The sequence below is a fragment of the Poecilia latipinna genome, unplaced genomic scaffold (genome assembly GCF_001443285.1).
Source record: "Poecilia latipinna isolate Pla-1442-1.1 unplaced genomic scaffold, P_latipinna-1.0 Scaffold1219, whole genome shotgun sequence".
NCBI classification, from domain to species: Eukaryota; Metazoa; Chordata; class Actinopteri; order Cyprinodontiformes; family Poeciliidae; genus Poecilia; species Poecilia latipinna.
The window spans coordinates 147,288-162,460 of record NW_015113835.1 but is presented as its reverse complement, the minus strand read 5'-3'; the positions used below and the strand labels follow the sequence as shown (position 1 = coordinate 162,460).

Genomic DNA, 15,173 nt, shown 5'->3' with positions numbered 1-15,173 from the left:
ATTCAGGTAAAGAAAACCCAAAATTAATTTCCTCATGTCATAGAAGACCAATCAAAAACGGCTATTTTTGATCACAAATGTCAGGATTTTGAAAACTAGCTTTAACTTATTATATACATTTATGGACTTAATACTTGTTTGGGTGTCTTCTTGCATGAATTACTGCATCAGTGTACAATGGCATAGGTCAACTGCCTCATTGGATTTGATATCTCTCATCTTCTTCCTGGCAACAGCCCACAGATTTTCTGAGGTTTCGGTCAGGAGAGTTTGTGGGCCAATGAAGAACAAGAACACTGTGGTCAGTGGTCCAGCTTTAGGTATCTTTGGCAGTGTGGATCTTTGGCCAAGTCCTGCTGGAAAATAAAATCAACATCTCATACAACTTGTTAGCCGAGGGAAGCATGAAACACTCCAGAATTGGACTGTTGTGTTGACTGCGGGCTCTGGACATTCAGAAAACACAATGGACCAACACCAGCAGACGGCATTGCAACCCAAACCATCACTGGATGTGAAAACTTCAAACTGGACTTCAAGCACTGTAGATTCTGTGCCTCCACTCTTTCTCCCAGACTTCGCTTTCCAAATGAAATGCAGAATTTACTTTCATCTGAAACAGTTCCTCTCTGCTTGTGCATCTTTTCCTACCCGATTCCTCCCCTCCACTCAATTTTGTGGTAATATGCTCGGACACAGAACTTTGAGAACAACCTGCTTTTTCACCGATGATCTTTTGTGACTTACCCTTCTTGCCTTCTGTCAAGACAGCAGTCTTTCCCATGATAGAATCGTTTAAAGCCTCAGGAAACCTTCGCAGGTGTTTTGAGTTAGTTGATTGGGGTGTGGTACCGTGAGTTTCCAATAATTACCCTTTTCAAAGTATTCTAAGTTTCTGAAACACTAATTCTTGAATTTTCATTATCTGTAGTCTATAATAATCACAATTACTCAAAACAAAGTCTTGAATTATATTACTGTGTGTGATGAGTCTATATAACGCAGGAGTTTCACTTTCTTACATGACTAACAAGGAATATTGCATTTTGCATAATATTCAAATGTTTTGAGCTGTATCTGTGTAGAAAGAGGAAAAAAATAGGACAATCTTTTACCGCCACCTTGTGTTCAGAAGGAAGAGTTGCAGCACAGTAGTTCTAAGAGGAGCAATCATAAACAAGGAAGAAAACATTTAAGTGATAAGGTAAAATTATTCGCATGACCACAAGTTATGTAATATTTTGCAGTAACTGCTATGCACAGTATTCATAGGTGTGTTTTTCTTACTAACAAATGTATATTGACAATAAAAGCAGAGCTGAGTTATGACATGAGTTTGGATTTTGACATCACACATTACAATGTTTTACAAAGTTTGTTGAAGAAAAGCAAAACAAAAAATTAGACATATTTGTTCATAGTTTGATTAATTACATCACAAGAGGACATTTCCTGGCCCTCTTTCAAAATTGCTCTCATATGTTACTAAAAGCAACATTTCTCTATAATCCAGTCAGGATTATCAAATATGGTTTGAACACTTTTGTGCAATCATGGAAACAAAACACCTTGAAAATTTGAATAAAAAAACAAAATCAAGGACTCCAATTATGTGATGTCACTGACATTGTGGGTGTGGTGCTTGTTTTTAGGAGGATAGAAAATCCCCCAAAAATATTTATAGCATAGCAAAATACCTGGAAATAAACTATGTTGTTCTATAAAAAGGTAAAAAGTGGCTGTTTTAAGGTGGATGACATGGCTCACTACCCAGGGTGCATTTGCTCTGGGGGACACCTGCATCAAACTACTTTTCTATTACTTATGATGGGGAGTGAGCGCTCCTCGAGGTTGTGCACACCATAAGAACTAAACAAATGTTTCTGTTAACTCTGACTAATTAAAAGAACACTTTGATTTACGGAAGTTGATTTGTCAGTTCAAAAAAAGTTGGAAGTCCTTTTGATTAACATGGTGCCTTACCGAGTTCTTTGCAGAATGATTTAAACTGCAATTAATTGTGTACAGGTCATGATGACCATGACCCTTTATTTAGTGGTACATCAGAAAAATCTCACAAATCCACAGCACTGCGTTGTTTTGTTAGAATTTCTTTATGATGCCCAGGGCCTCTGTATGTGCTAAGAATGACTGTGTCTTTGTGTGAGCGTCTGAGTAGAAGCAGGACTCTGTGTCCCACTGAGAGGATGAATAGAAACTATTTTTTCCTCCAATGTTCTCCGCCTGCTCCCCTCCTCCTCTCCTGCCCTCTCTGATCACATTCTCTGTTCTCCTCATCACACCATTATTGTTATGTAACTGCAGAGACAAACAGGACACTGCCTTTCTGTCCCCTGCTGGTTATCACAACACTAAATTAAACTGGAATAAGGCCTTTCTTATTTATGCTTAGTTTAAATGAAAAATGTAGTTCAAAACCTATTTACACTTAGCTATTTTTTCATTTTTTTATGTTATATGGTCACATAAATAAATATGAGAATTGATGACTGACCATTTTTAGCTTAGAATGACCTAAGACTGACCTTGGTGTTTGAATGAACCTCATGCATGTCTTCATCTATGGGGATGCAGTCAGCTATATCAGACATATCAGTGACTAGTAAGATACATTATTTATGAAAGAAATAATATGGCTTAGATGAGGTCTCATACAGGGCCTGAAATGAACCCCTTATCTGACTACAAGAGTGGGCCAAAGTAATACTGAATATAGATTCACAGAGTTTGCAACGATAAAATATAATACATTTTTACAATGTATTATATAATAAAAAAACTGCGGTCAAAAGTGTTTCTCCAGTATCGTCGCTGCATTCACTCAGTTCATCTTCCCATCAACTCTGTCCAGCTGAAGAAAAGGAGAACAACATAATGCATTCTGACTGTTGTGCAGTGTTGCTTTTCTTCAAGACAGTTTGAATGTAGACTGACAACTGCAGTTTTCTCCTCATCTGACAAGAGAGCATGCTTGCTTTGTCCTTAAATGGTTTGCGACTAACTTAAATGGGACTGTAGATGGGAAAAGGTCACATTGGTGGAGTGCATGCATGGCTAAGAGTTGTGGCAACAGAATATAGCATTTATACTGCATTTAAAGATTGATTCTATTTACTTATTACAAGGACTACAAGGTTCTGGCAGAACAGAAATTTACTTCTTAATTTTTATTTTATAAAAACATATGAGGAATCATTTTTGTTCCACTGTTGAGGCATACCATTAATATAGCACAACTCGAGACCCTTTCACCTCTTTTAGGTGCATTTGATCAAATGGATCACCATAATTAATAGTTCTATTATATTTTGTAAGATTACACGTATGCACATGTTTGTGTTGGTAGATAAAATAAAAATCCAAGTAATCCAAATGAATATGTGGTTGTAACATCACAAAATGTAAAGAAAATCTATCTATCTATCTATCTATCTATCTATCTATCTATCTATCTATCTATCTATCTATCTATCTATCTATCTATCTATCTATCTATCTATCTATCGATCATTGTTTTGGTGGTTCTCTCGCTCTCTCTATCTTTCACCTGATTGGCTGCCGACCACGTCTGTCCATCGTCCGGTCACGCCCACTGTGCCAGCGGCTTCCGGTTTAGTATACAGACAAGGCTACACGCAATTCCTGCCCATCTTTCTGGGTTTGCCAAAAACATTCAGAGAGGAGCCACTGCGGAGGTAAGAAGACAGACATTTTAACGTCCTGATTGTGGACTATCTATTTGTTTTCAGACCAGGAACTCTTGCTTTGTCTGTTATCTTCAAAGAATACTGCTAACTGTGCTAACTAGCCATATTTCTTTTTCAATATAGCCCGCCCGCTAACTCCAACAACGCTAGCTGTCAAAAAGGAAAAAAAAAAAAAAAAAAAAGCTTTCATACCTCCGTCAGTCAGGACTTTGAATGCCAGCTGGACGGCTGCTTTTAGGGAAAAACAACGGGTGTTGTTTTTTTTTTTTTTTTTTTTTTCTTATCCTCGTTTTTGTTTATAATTCAAGCTGGGATTTTATGTACGCTTTAGATTGGCTAGCTAGATCAATTTTCACTTTGTGCTGGTAATATTAGCAAGAAAGACGTGACATATTTGGGAAAAGTCCCCACAATGGGTGTCTCTTTTGACAAATGCCCTTGTAAATATATTGCTAAGCAGCAACAATTAGGGTGTATTTCGTATTTTTGAGCGTAACTTTCACATCGAGTGTTTGTGTGGTTGAATTTTACTCCCAAAACATGATGTAAGGAAACTTCTAATGTGTCCTTTCGTGATTAACTTCTTAGTAAATGGTGGGAATGTTCCCCTGCCTGTTTGACTTCTCGCCGCTTCGGTCACCGTCTGCTTCTGACTTTACCTTTTTAACCCGGAGTAAACTGCAGGTCTTTGACACCCACATTTTTGCCGTGATACAGCGTGCCTCTTTATCTGCCCTTCCCCACCAAGAGACAAATTCTCAGTGGCAAACGCTGCTGTATCATCGTGTGTTGCATATTGCGTAGACTTACCAAAACACCAACATTTCTTCATACTCCTGCTCCTTGCATGTAACGAACTAATATCTTAGCAAAATTATTTTTTTTAATTCGTTTTTTAAAGTACAATTGTATGAGTGTACACGGATAGAAGTAGGATTATGTAGTACTACCAGAAATATGTTGGTGTCTGGAATGAACAAGAATGTTTCTTGCAAAATCTTAGACGTTTATGGTGGAAAGAAGAAGAAGAAGAAAAAACAAGCCTTTTATTTGACATTATATTTCAACATTGGGCCACTCTGGGGATTTACAGTTGCAATCATTTTGTTTTGCGTCTTCTTCCCTAAGGTGCCTTAATTACCCCCATAGTTAGTAACTATGGGGATAGTCTCCATCTGAAAGGGAAATGTGTGTCTTTAGTACCAACGTTCTCCTAACAACAGCAATGCCAGGGACTTTTTTTTTCATTTTCTAGCACATGCTGAAGAATAATTTAGTCGTGAAATGTGTATTTTGTGATTTGTGGAAAGGGAAGAGGAAGACAATGTTGTAATACGTGTACTTTAAGCCTTGTTTCAACACGTCTGTGTGGAGCGTTGCAGCGTTGGCGTGGACCAGGACACATAGACGTATAGTCACATGAATTACCGTGTCATTAAGTTGTTGGATTTGAATATGAATTAGCTGGTAACCTTTAGCTTTTTCTCCAGAAGGATGTCATATGAAGATGTTTATAAGCCACTTGCTTTTTTTTTTTCTTTTTTTTTTAAATAGTATTGCTGTGCTGTGCCACATGAGAATAAAGGTGAGCTTGAGGTAATGCTGCTTCTACTAGGCAACCCTCCCAGCAACAAAGAGATATTGCTGTATGTTTAATTTATGGCTGATAAAGAGAGCCAACCCAGAGCCTCTCTTACAAAGGCAACTTACTCTGCCTTTAATGGCTTGTTGTCAAAGGGGAAGCTTGCTGGTCAGCCAGGACTAAATATGAGACCAACCCTGTATCATTATGTAAACATACTGTCAATGCTAGGCAATATTGCCATAATGGGTACTTAAATATTGATCCGGTTACTCTTTGTAAGGAGTTGACAGGCTTGTGTTAAATTTTTCATTAAGTCCACCAGTCCAAATTACATTTTATTTCCCCCCGTCAGCACAGACGTGTTTTGGATACTCTAAAACTCTGGCACATGATGTGTGGAGCTGTTATCGTACTTTAGATTAAATTGTTATAATTACGTCACAGTGTGATAACGTTGAGGGGAAAAAAAAACAAAAAAAACAATTCTTTGTAACAAAGTATTTACAAAAAAATGAAAACTAAACATGATCTAATTGCTTTAATTTATGCCACAAAAGTATCACTTATTGACAGTGCTGCTTGTTATTAGGATGATTATAACAATGGCGTATTCTTCATGAGTAAGGAGAATTAAGCAAAAATATAGACAGAACTCTGATAAAATCGTGTTGTGTTTGTTGTGCAGAAGAAAACCTCTTACTGTTGTGCTTTTCTCATGAAATAATCCCAGTATTGCAAAGTAGGTTTGTATGATGTCAATAAAACATGTAGCTGTAATGCTATTGCCCAATACTGTGGCGATGGTGATGTTGATTATGACTAGGCTACATTTGCATTTGGCCAGTCACCTGGAATTTTGCAGCAACAGGTGGGGGAAGGGCAATGCTGGATTACTTCCTTTTATCTAATAGTGTGACAAAAAGTTTTAGCAGCTTTGACATTTGCTTTTTACAAAATTTTAACCCATTATTCTGCTCACCAGTTTAAATCCATCCTCATCATTTTGGTATACTAAACTGTAATATTGTCACAGAAAAGGTCACAGCTGATTTGAATTAATTTGAATCTAGTAATTAAAAAAAATGTTTTTGCAGAGTTTTGTTTGGTAATGCAGATTGTTCTCCATATGAACCATCTTTTTGGGTTAGTGGGTCACCATGTGTTTATGTCAGATAAGTGATGGTGGAGATTGGCTTTGTCCTGAGTGTCCTTTCATGCTTCCTGTCTTTTGTTTACTGATTTTTTTTAAAGCAACAGTAAACACACAGTTAGTCAAACTAGTATAACCTCGTGAAACATTTGTGACCGAAGCTACACACCAATGAAAACACAGCAAAGGCAGTAAAGTTTTGCACACAGAAGTTGACTGGATAAAACTCAATCCCAGCATTTATAACTCAGGGAGGGAAAAAACATTATTTTCTTCTCCGATACAGTTGCATTCAGCATGATTTCAAACTGCGATGACCAGAAGGTTTCTGGTCTCAAAATTATTGACGGGTTAGGTATAGAGATTGGACACATTTAAATCTCGAGGCGCTGAGCCAGTTTAATGTCTTGTGATTTTGAAAGTGATACTCATCCTGGAAGGGTTTCCACTCTAACAGGTATCGCTGGAATGTGCTGAGTCATGCTACACCAATTGCCAAGTTTTGTATGCGAGTATTTGTGAGAGAAAGACGTTCGGCAGAGGATCACGAAAAGGCAATACTTATGTTTGTAGAACAGCAGAGGATTAATTAGGCTGTTCTAAATCCCAACACATACTGAATTAGTGTGTAATGATTATCTAGGTATTGATGAACAACCCATACATTTTACTGTTATCAGCATGGGCATACAGTGCTTTCCCCACTAACAGGTTCCATATGTTTTTGCCTTGTTATTGAATTGAAGTGAATTGTAACATTTGGCAAATATTACCCGAGGAAAGACAAAATTAAGTTTTCAATAGATAATTTCATTTCTTAAGGAGAAATCGCAATCCTAATCAATCTTGCTCTTTGTGAAAATGTAATCACAACTTCTTACATCCTTGTTAAATCGTTATTTTTCGTTGTTTTGATTTTACTTGCCACTCTCAGGCCTGGTTACTGCCAGACCCGCAGAATCAAGAAATCACTCAAACAGAACTTCTCCGAGTACACGAAATTTGCTAAAAGATCTCATGATTTAAAGAAGTTGAAAAACGTGTACATATTTTATTCTGGAAAGGGTTACAGAGCAATTTGTCATGCTTTGGGAGAACACTCTTAGCTAATATATGCAAAAAAAGGCATATCCTTTGTTCATTCAACTTTGGCAGCTGTGTTTTTTTGGAACATCGATGTTTTTCCATCCTTTCAAGTATGATGCACTGTAACCATTTCTCGGCCCCAGTGAAACACACTATGCAGCTCCCCTGGAAGAAATGCTTGTGGGAGGGTTTATTGGCACAGTTGGCTTTAAGTTTGTTTGCAGTTTGAATAAGTCGCCATACTAAACATTGTGTGTTTTTTGGTTCTATGACTCTATCAAACAGAGCAGAGCTAAGGAAGGTGGATGGAAATAATCACAAGTTACATTTCGGGACATAACGTTCTCTTTAGCCACTTCTCTCAATCTGATCTACATTTTGTAAGCTGTACATCTTTTTCTTTCCAGACTCCCACATTTCTGAGATAACATTCATCTTTAAAAGGTTGCAATTATTGCTCTCATTTTTATATATCAAGGAAAAGAAAAAAAAATATTTTGTAGGAACATTTGACACAACAGCAACAAATTCATGCTTATAATCTCATTTCTTGCTTTATGTTTTGTAAAGATAATCGCATTACAAAAATGACACGGAACTTGATTAAAACCAAACTGACAGGGACTTCTAAATCCAGTGTTGTGTTTATAAATGGATTTCAGTGCTATTTTAGAATGAAAGCAGCTTCTTGGCATTTTAAAAACTAATAAGAACTTGTTTGTGCTCGTGTTCAGAGCAAAAGTAGACTAAACTCTGCGGCTGCTTCCAAGAACATTCAAGTGAATGTTCTTGACCGGAACATTCACTTGAATGTTCTTGTGAATGTTCTTGAAAGTCTTGTGATTGACGTCGGATGAATTTGATTTTATACTTCGGTTGTTCTATTAAGAAGTCATTTGACGTTTAAACTTATTCAGTCTTGTGATAAATTCATCTTCCTTAAGTGTCTTGTTGCAACCACAGTGTTCTGAACACATGTTTGATAGTGTGGAAAAGTACTTGATGTTTACTGTAAGTACATGCAGAGCGGATGTGTCATGACTTGTAACATAAGTTTGCATGCTTTAAAACTCTTTGTAGGAAAACAAAAACAAAAAAACATTCTCGTTTGTTCTGTTATCTAAGTTGACCAGCTCCAGAGTGCTTCCTAGTACTTTCAGTCTGGATAAATAACGATTTAACACTTGAAATGTTTCTATAATATGACTTTACTTCATCAGTTCAGTCCATCAAGACTAACATTCGATTTTTGATTTATGGCTTTATTTTAGAAACAATGGGAAGCAAACAGGCATTTAAATTCTTGATTTATAAACACTTCTCTTATTTCAGTAATTCAAAAACCTGATGTTGAACTACTTCCTCAGTGACGAGATACTTGAACAACGAGGAACTCCTCTATTTCCATAGCAACTCTCCTTCCAACTCACTAGCTGGGGTTTTTTTCTTTTTACAATTTCTGCCCAAATTAATGCACGTCAGCCCTACAGTCAAAATGCTTTTCTGTTTAGACTCTTTTTAGAAGTGTGTGTGCGCATCTCCCGCTTCTCAGGCTGCACTGACAATCCCTTTTTCACAGATTTCACAGTCAAAACGTTTTCTTTCCGTCTCAACCCTGTTGATGGCCAAACCCTTTAGCAGTGAGGGATTTGACACCAGATTCTTCAAAACCTCCAGGCAATAAGTTATTCTCCTTTATGAAACGCATGTTTTCTCTTGTGATTCTCCAGTGACTGGATCGGCTTCCACCCACCTTTCTGTAGCTACGTTTCCTTTGACCATAAAATTGTGCAAATTGTGATTACGAAAACAAATCCACTTAATGTAAAAAAACCCAAAAAAAACCTCAACATTCTTTGATAAAAAGTTTTTGTAGTAGGATGAGGTGGTTTTTCAGTATCGGTGTATTGCAAAGCTTGTCGCTCCAACACCTGAATAAAGACACCAACGTCTCCTCTGATGGCTGAAGACAAATGCTAGTGCTGTGGTCAAAATATCAATATATGTCACCAAAGCGTGGTTTTTAATGACTTATCATGCCAAGAAGCTTCTTTACATTAGAATATCAAAAACATTTTGCGCACATTTGTAATGTACCATCTTTGTGTTTTGTAGTTTCAAATCTGGACATGTTTGGGGTCTTCTTCACCCTTTGACCTCTGCAGCAACTTTAAACTGTAGATTTTGCAGTTTGAACTTGCCTTGACTACTCACATGACGCCCAGCTTTGTTGCAGTCTGATATAAACATTGTACAATAGCCATTGCATTCTTGAGGCTCATGTGAAGTAAGCTCAACACACCCATCCTTACTGGGTTGTCATGGCCGTCGAGTGACGACACGGGAAAGGAAACTGCTGTCCAGCTGGATGGTTCACTCAGAAGCTACACAACATGGTTGCTCTGCACCATGTGACAAAATATTTGACTTAAGCCCATGTTTGGTTTGTTTATGTTTGCTATTTAGTTTGAGTGTTCATCTTATTGTATGCCTTTATTTTTATTTGAGTGTGTGTCTGTGAATACCGCCCGCCGTGCGTGTCTCAAAGCATACGGAGACAGGTGTGTCAAGTACTGATGTTGGTGTGTGTGGCCAGACATCTAGAGGTGTGTTCAGTGCCAGGCTTTGTATTGAACTGAAAGGCATCACACAGTCAGTTGGCCAAGGAAGCGATCAGGAGGTCAGTAAGTAGATGTTTGTATTGTAAATACTAATTCTGTGTTATACTGTGTTAAAGTGGCCATGAGGTATGGAGGTATACCAAGATTTTGAAGCTACACATTGATAAACTGCTTAATGTATGGTCATCTTTTAGTAATTTTGTTTATTTTAAGTTGTAAAGAAAGCACAAGAGAGTTGTCAGCAGGCCAGAAGAGGACTTGTGCACTTCTCTGTATTACAAGGAAAACTTTAGAGATATTTCCAGTAGATACCTAAATTTAGTGAGTCTTCCATATTTCAGCTTATGAGTGCTTCATGCATTCATAAAAATCTAAATTCTCTGACTGGAACAGCATTTGTAATTTGGAGCAGATTGCAACTACCTTCTTAAAAAAAAAACATCCACCATTTGCGATACCAAATTATATTTTATCCTGAATAGATTATTTTGTATTTAGATGATCAGAAGATAAAATAATATATATGGAGCAAGCATGCTACTTTTAATTGTGTGCCAATAGATTCCGCATAAATAGTTATGTTTCTTACAGAATAGTTTTTGTAGAAAAAAAAAAAAAGCTCTTTCAATTTTTAAGCCTAGAAACTTTAAGCTAGAAATGCACGTCTCTTTTATCAGCAGTGTTCCAGTGTGGAGTATTTGGGTCATTTGATAAGCTTTTGTCCAAGAATGGGAGCGTAATTGTGATGTTCGCATGGTGCCATGTCTGTCACGGTTACGTAACAACTCACAGACATCTGAGAGAGAGTGAGCGATATGATCTGAGGGTCTGCTCCGGCCAATCAGATAGCTTGTCTCCACTTCCACTCTGTCAGTGGGTGTGGGCGTGTGAACCTAGCAAACTTATCAGCACAGTCATGGAAGACCTATTTGCTGCAACTTGGAGCAAAACAGGGTTACCTTGTCCTAATAAATTCTGATAAGTTGGTGACTTGACATTGTTTACAGTCGCGAGGATTTAGCTTGATCTTCATCTACAATCACAAAAAAACATCGTGTTCCGACGTGATTAAGTTTCATAACAACTACATCTATTAATCATTTAACTGCAAGATTAATAATTTATCTCGGATTTATTCTCAGAAACTGTCAACTGCAGTTTCTTGTTGAATAAAAAAATCTATTCAAGTCTTAGAAGAAGCTGTGCCACCTTAACTGTGCTTGCATATATTTGTAACTGAGGGTAATGTGTCAATCATTGATTTTAATCCTCACTTTCTCTTTTGTAAAAATAGTTTTCTCATAATTTAAATAGTTTTCCTGCCCTCTTATATAACCCAACCTTTAGAAACGAGCTTGTAATAGAATGTGGAAAGGGAGTAGCAGCATGTAGCAGCACGGGGTAATTTAATCGAATGACACGTCCTGCAAAAAAGGCACAAAGACAGATTTTGTTATTCATAGATACTGATCTGTTGACCTTAAATTAAATGACTTTTTTATAGAGTAGACATTGTTGAATTGTTTCTAGTAAAACCTTCAGAAGACAGCAGTCCAGGAAATCCTGAAGAAAATATGTATGATTAACTATTCACTGAATTATTAGTTTTACTAGAAGAAAGAGTTAAACACTATTTGTGGAAATGTTTGTGGTCTTGACGTAATTTCAGTGTGAGACCTATCTTCGGTTATTACTTTAAAACTAAAGATCAACCAGTTCATCAAGGCTGGAAACATGTTGCCTGTGTTACTGTACAGCATTTTGTGATTTTGTCTGTAAAAAGTGCTTTATAAATAAACTTAACTTACTTACTACTTTCGCTTTTTTCTGGCCCATTTCTGGGTGTGTTTTTGGTTTTTTGGGGGTTTTTTTTTAGGTTTGACCTATCAATTTTAATCGACCCAGCTTTATTTTCTAAGTAAAATTAGGTAATACAGAGAAATAATTCAGGTTATTTTGAAAACAGAAATTATTTTTATTAAACTCAAAGTGCATAAAACACACACATGCTACTGACTTGTGATTTTATAGAGTAGAAATAGAGACAATTTTAATTTTGAGATATTTCTGCCCATATTTGAATCAGTCTAAGGTGGACAAACTTGCCTTTTTTCTCTGTTTCTTCTCCTAATATCTCTGTTGATTCTCACTTTTTACTCTCAGAATGTCTAGAAATAATTTTCACATCCTTTTATTGCAGATTTCCAGTAATGAAGCGTTTGCCTTTCTGCACAGCACAAACTTTAATTAATACTCTGTGACGTGTCCAGTAGCTTATTCTGTAAAAAGAGATTCTGTAAGCCCTCTTTAGCATTAACAGGTTTTTTTTCTCGTCCAGTCTTCTTTAAATAGAATCTAAACTACTGAATCATTGTAATGAATCTGCCAGTTTATCACACATCATCGTCTTCGCTGAATCTCATCTGCTAATAAGTCTGCGAATGACTCATTGGTACGCTCCTAGAACATTTGAATGGGACACTGGGATCCATTCTGTCCACCTTATCGATCGTGGATGCCAAGGCCAAAGTCCAGTAGTGTGCTGAAGGCGTTGCTGATTTCTGAGAAAGGTAAAATCCCTGTACTTAGTGGAACAAATGGAGGGTGAATGTAAAGGAAACAGGAACAAACTGTGGTTCCTGATTCAGTGTTTTACCATCAGAATTGACGAACTTCATGAAATGAATTGTTTCAGGACTGGTAAAATTTTTAGTCCGTGTCTAATTAGAACAGAACTTATTATTCATTACTGATATTACTTTTAAATTTTGATGTGCTTTATTCATGCACAATTACATTAAAATGAATTCTGAATTCTCATAGTACCTTCATTTGGGTGAACTTTTGAAATGAATTGTAAATGGTCCTCTGGGCTGTTTGTTTACCGTCTCTACATTACTTTAGTTAATATATCAGACATCTTCAGACTTTAAAGACATTTCAGGAAAATATAGTGTTTTTTTTCTTCTGTTTTTCTGATTTTTACATGTTCAGTTGGCTTGTGTAACACAATCCCTTCTATTTCTGTCCCTTCCTACCCATTTTCTTATTTAGTTAGTAAGGAGAAGCTCTTTAATGGTTCAGCTATATCAGCAAAAGCGGACACATTTCCAACGTGTTGGCCACACAAAGTTGCTTCTTTGCACTGAATATTTATTTTAGATGTTCATACAGTCTTTTACCTATCACCTATAAAACATTATTTTTGCCATGATGCAGTCTTTGTTGCTGATTTAGCCTTAAACCTAAACACTACTGCTATTATATTTCAGACAAACTACCTATCTGCAAATGAATTGACTTTTCAGTCAACACTTGTATCTGCTTTGTGGACTGTGTCATTGTGATGGAAATGCTACCTGTCAGTTTGGCTTGTCTGTAGTAAGATGAGGCATGCAGATTGCAGCAGTGAGACAAACACAGGCATACAGTAAAGATCATGTCTCTAGGAATTCAGCCCTTTCATTGTAAAATGTGGTGCAGTGTGTGCGGCGCAAGGACTGAGTTATCTTTGTCTAGGAGTCTTTCCTTGGCAATGCTTTTTTTCTGCTGATGATGTTGAAAGTTTTAAAAAGGCTATTATTTGATCTGGCCCACCTGAACTCTGGAGGAGCTACAGCGATTGGGAGCTCAGGTGGGTTAAATCTATTTATAAGGAAATGATCAGCTCTAATCAATTCGCTTAGACGTGAACAAACTTGAACCTTTTGGTCTATTTGCAAAACACCACAGTGACAAAACTTAACGCTTCAAATCCTCTCTAATGCCTCATTCCTGCAGAATAATGTGGTGACAGCACCAGTACATTGAGGACATTTTTCTTTAGCATGAACTGTGAAGTTGGTTGGTATTGAAGGGAAGATGGATTGTCGTAAAGGAAAACTTGTTAAGGATTATAAAAGACTTGAGACTGATGACATGGTTCACCTTCCATCAGGCAGCACAACTTTGTGCTAGAGTTTTGAAAGTTTCCGTTTTTTATTTAGACTTTTATTGTCTTTCTCTGTCTGATTCCATCAGTTTAACAATTCTTTGTTTCTTCCAGGTTAATAATTTGCCCTGGTGGACAAAACCAAAGAAGCTAAGCTCTGAAGTCAGAACCATCTCCCTGCTGTTCATTATTTGAGGAGCTGTATTTGCCTGGTGGTCGTCCTCTGTAATCTTCAATAAATCTGCACGTGGCAAATTTTGGGACCCCCATCTTGACATCTTGCATTTTCCTTTGGCACCTGGTGACGTTCCGGAGGACACATCTTCCACTGCTGTCCCTACAGATGCACTGTTGGGTCGCTACGAAGAGGAATATGTGCTAGAAACTAAAATCTGCTCTAAAAAAACTGCTCAACTTTGAGTGTAGAAGATGAGCAATGAAGACGAGTTTTACGACGCCGTCACAGGTGGGGAGGTCTCTTTACTCTGATGGTCTCTTTTCGTGTTTGCTTTGCAGAGATATTTGCTTCCCAACGGCACAAATTTTAGCCCATTGGAGCTGCACCACTCTAACATCTGATGGCATGCTGGCAGCCATTTGCTGCTTTACTGTTGACAGAGCGCTGTGTTATCAAGTGACTAAACATGCCTCAGGGTCTCAGCCTTGCCTGGCCTCTCTAATTTTGTCTCCAAATCCCTCAACCTGAGCTGTCCTTCTGATATGCTCATATCTAATCTGATCTTGTCTTTAGTTTTCGGCTCCACCATCTCCACGTCCATTCACAGACTTTGTGATGTTGTGTGCCAGACATTAGTGAAACTCTTACTATCCGTTAAATCTTCATGTTCAAAGCTGTCCTGTCACAAATTGCCCCTGACACTCGTCTCCATCCATGAGCGTAGTTCGTATTTTGGTTGAATCTCGTAGTCGTTTGAAAAGAAAGAAAGTATTATCCTCCCGGGCTCTTGGAGCGATGCTCTAGAGTGCGGCAGATGTCACGGTCGGACAGCAGGAAAGCAGAGGCGTCCCGTCTCATCAGGATGTCAGTTCCTGAACCCACACAAAAAAAAAA

The 15,173-nt window shown here is 37.5% G+C and overlaps 1 protein-coding gene across 1 annotated transcript in view; it reads left to right on the top strand.

Moving 5' to 3' along the window:
• The first annotated feature begins 3,599 nt into the window (after positions 1-3,599).
• LOC106960714 (oxysterol-binding protein-related protein 2-like) overlaps positions 3,600-15,173 on the top strand; it is a 27,669-nt gene continuing 16,095 nt past the window's right edge. The window contains exons 1-2 of the mRNA XM_015053959.1: positions 3,600-3,716; positions 14,216-14,567. Of these exons, the coding sequence (XP_014909445.1) occupies positions 14,531-14,567 (37 nt within the window). The 5' untranslated portion in view covers positions 3,600-3,716; positions 14,216-14,530. The remainder of the gene's footprint in view (positions 3,717-14,215; positions 14,568-15,173) is intronic.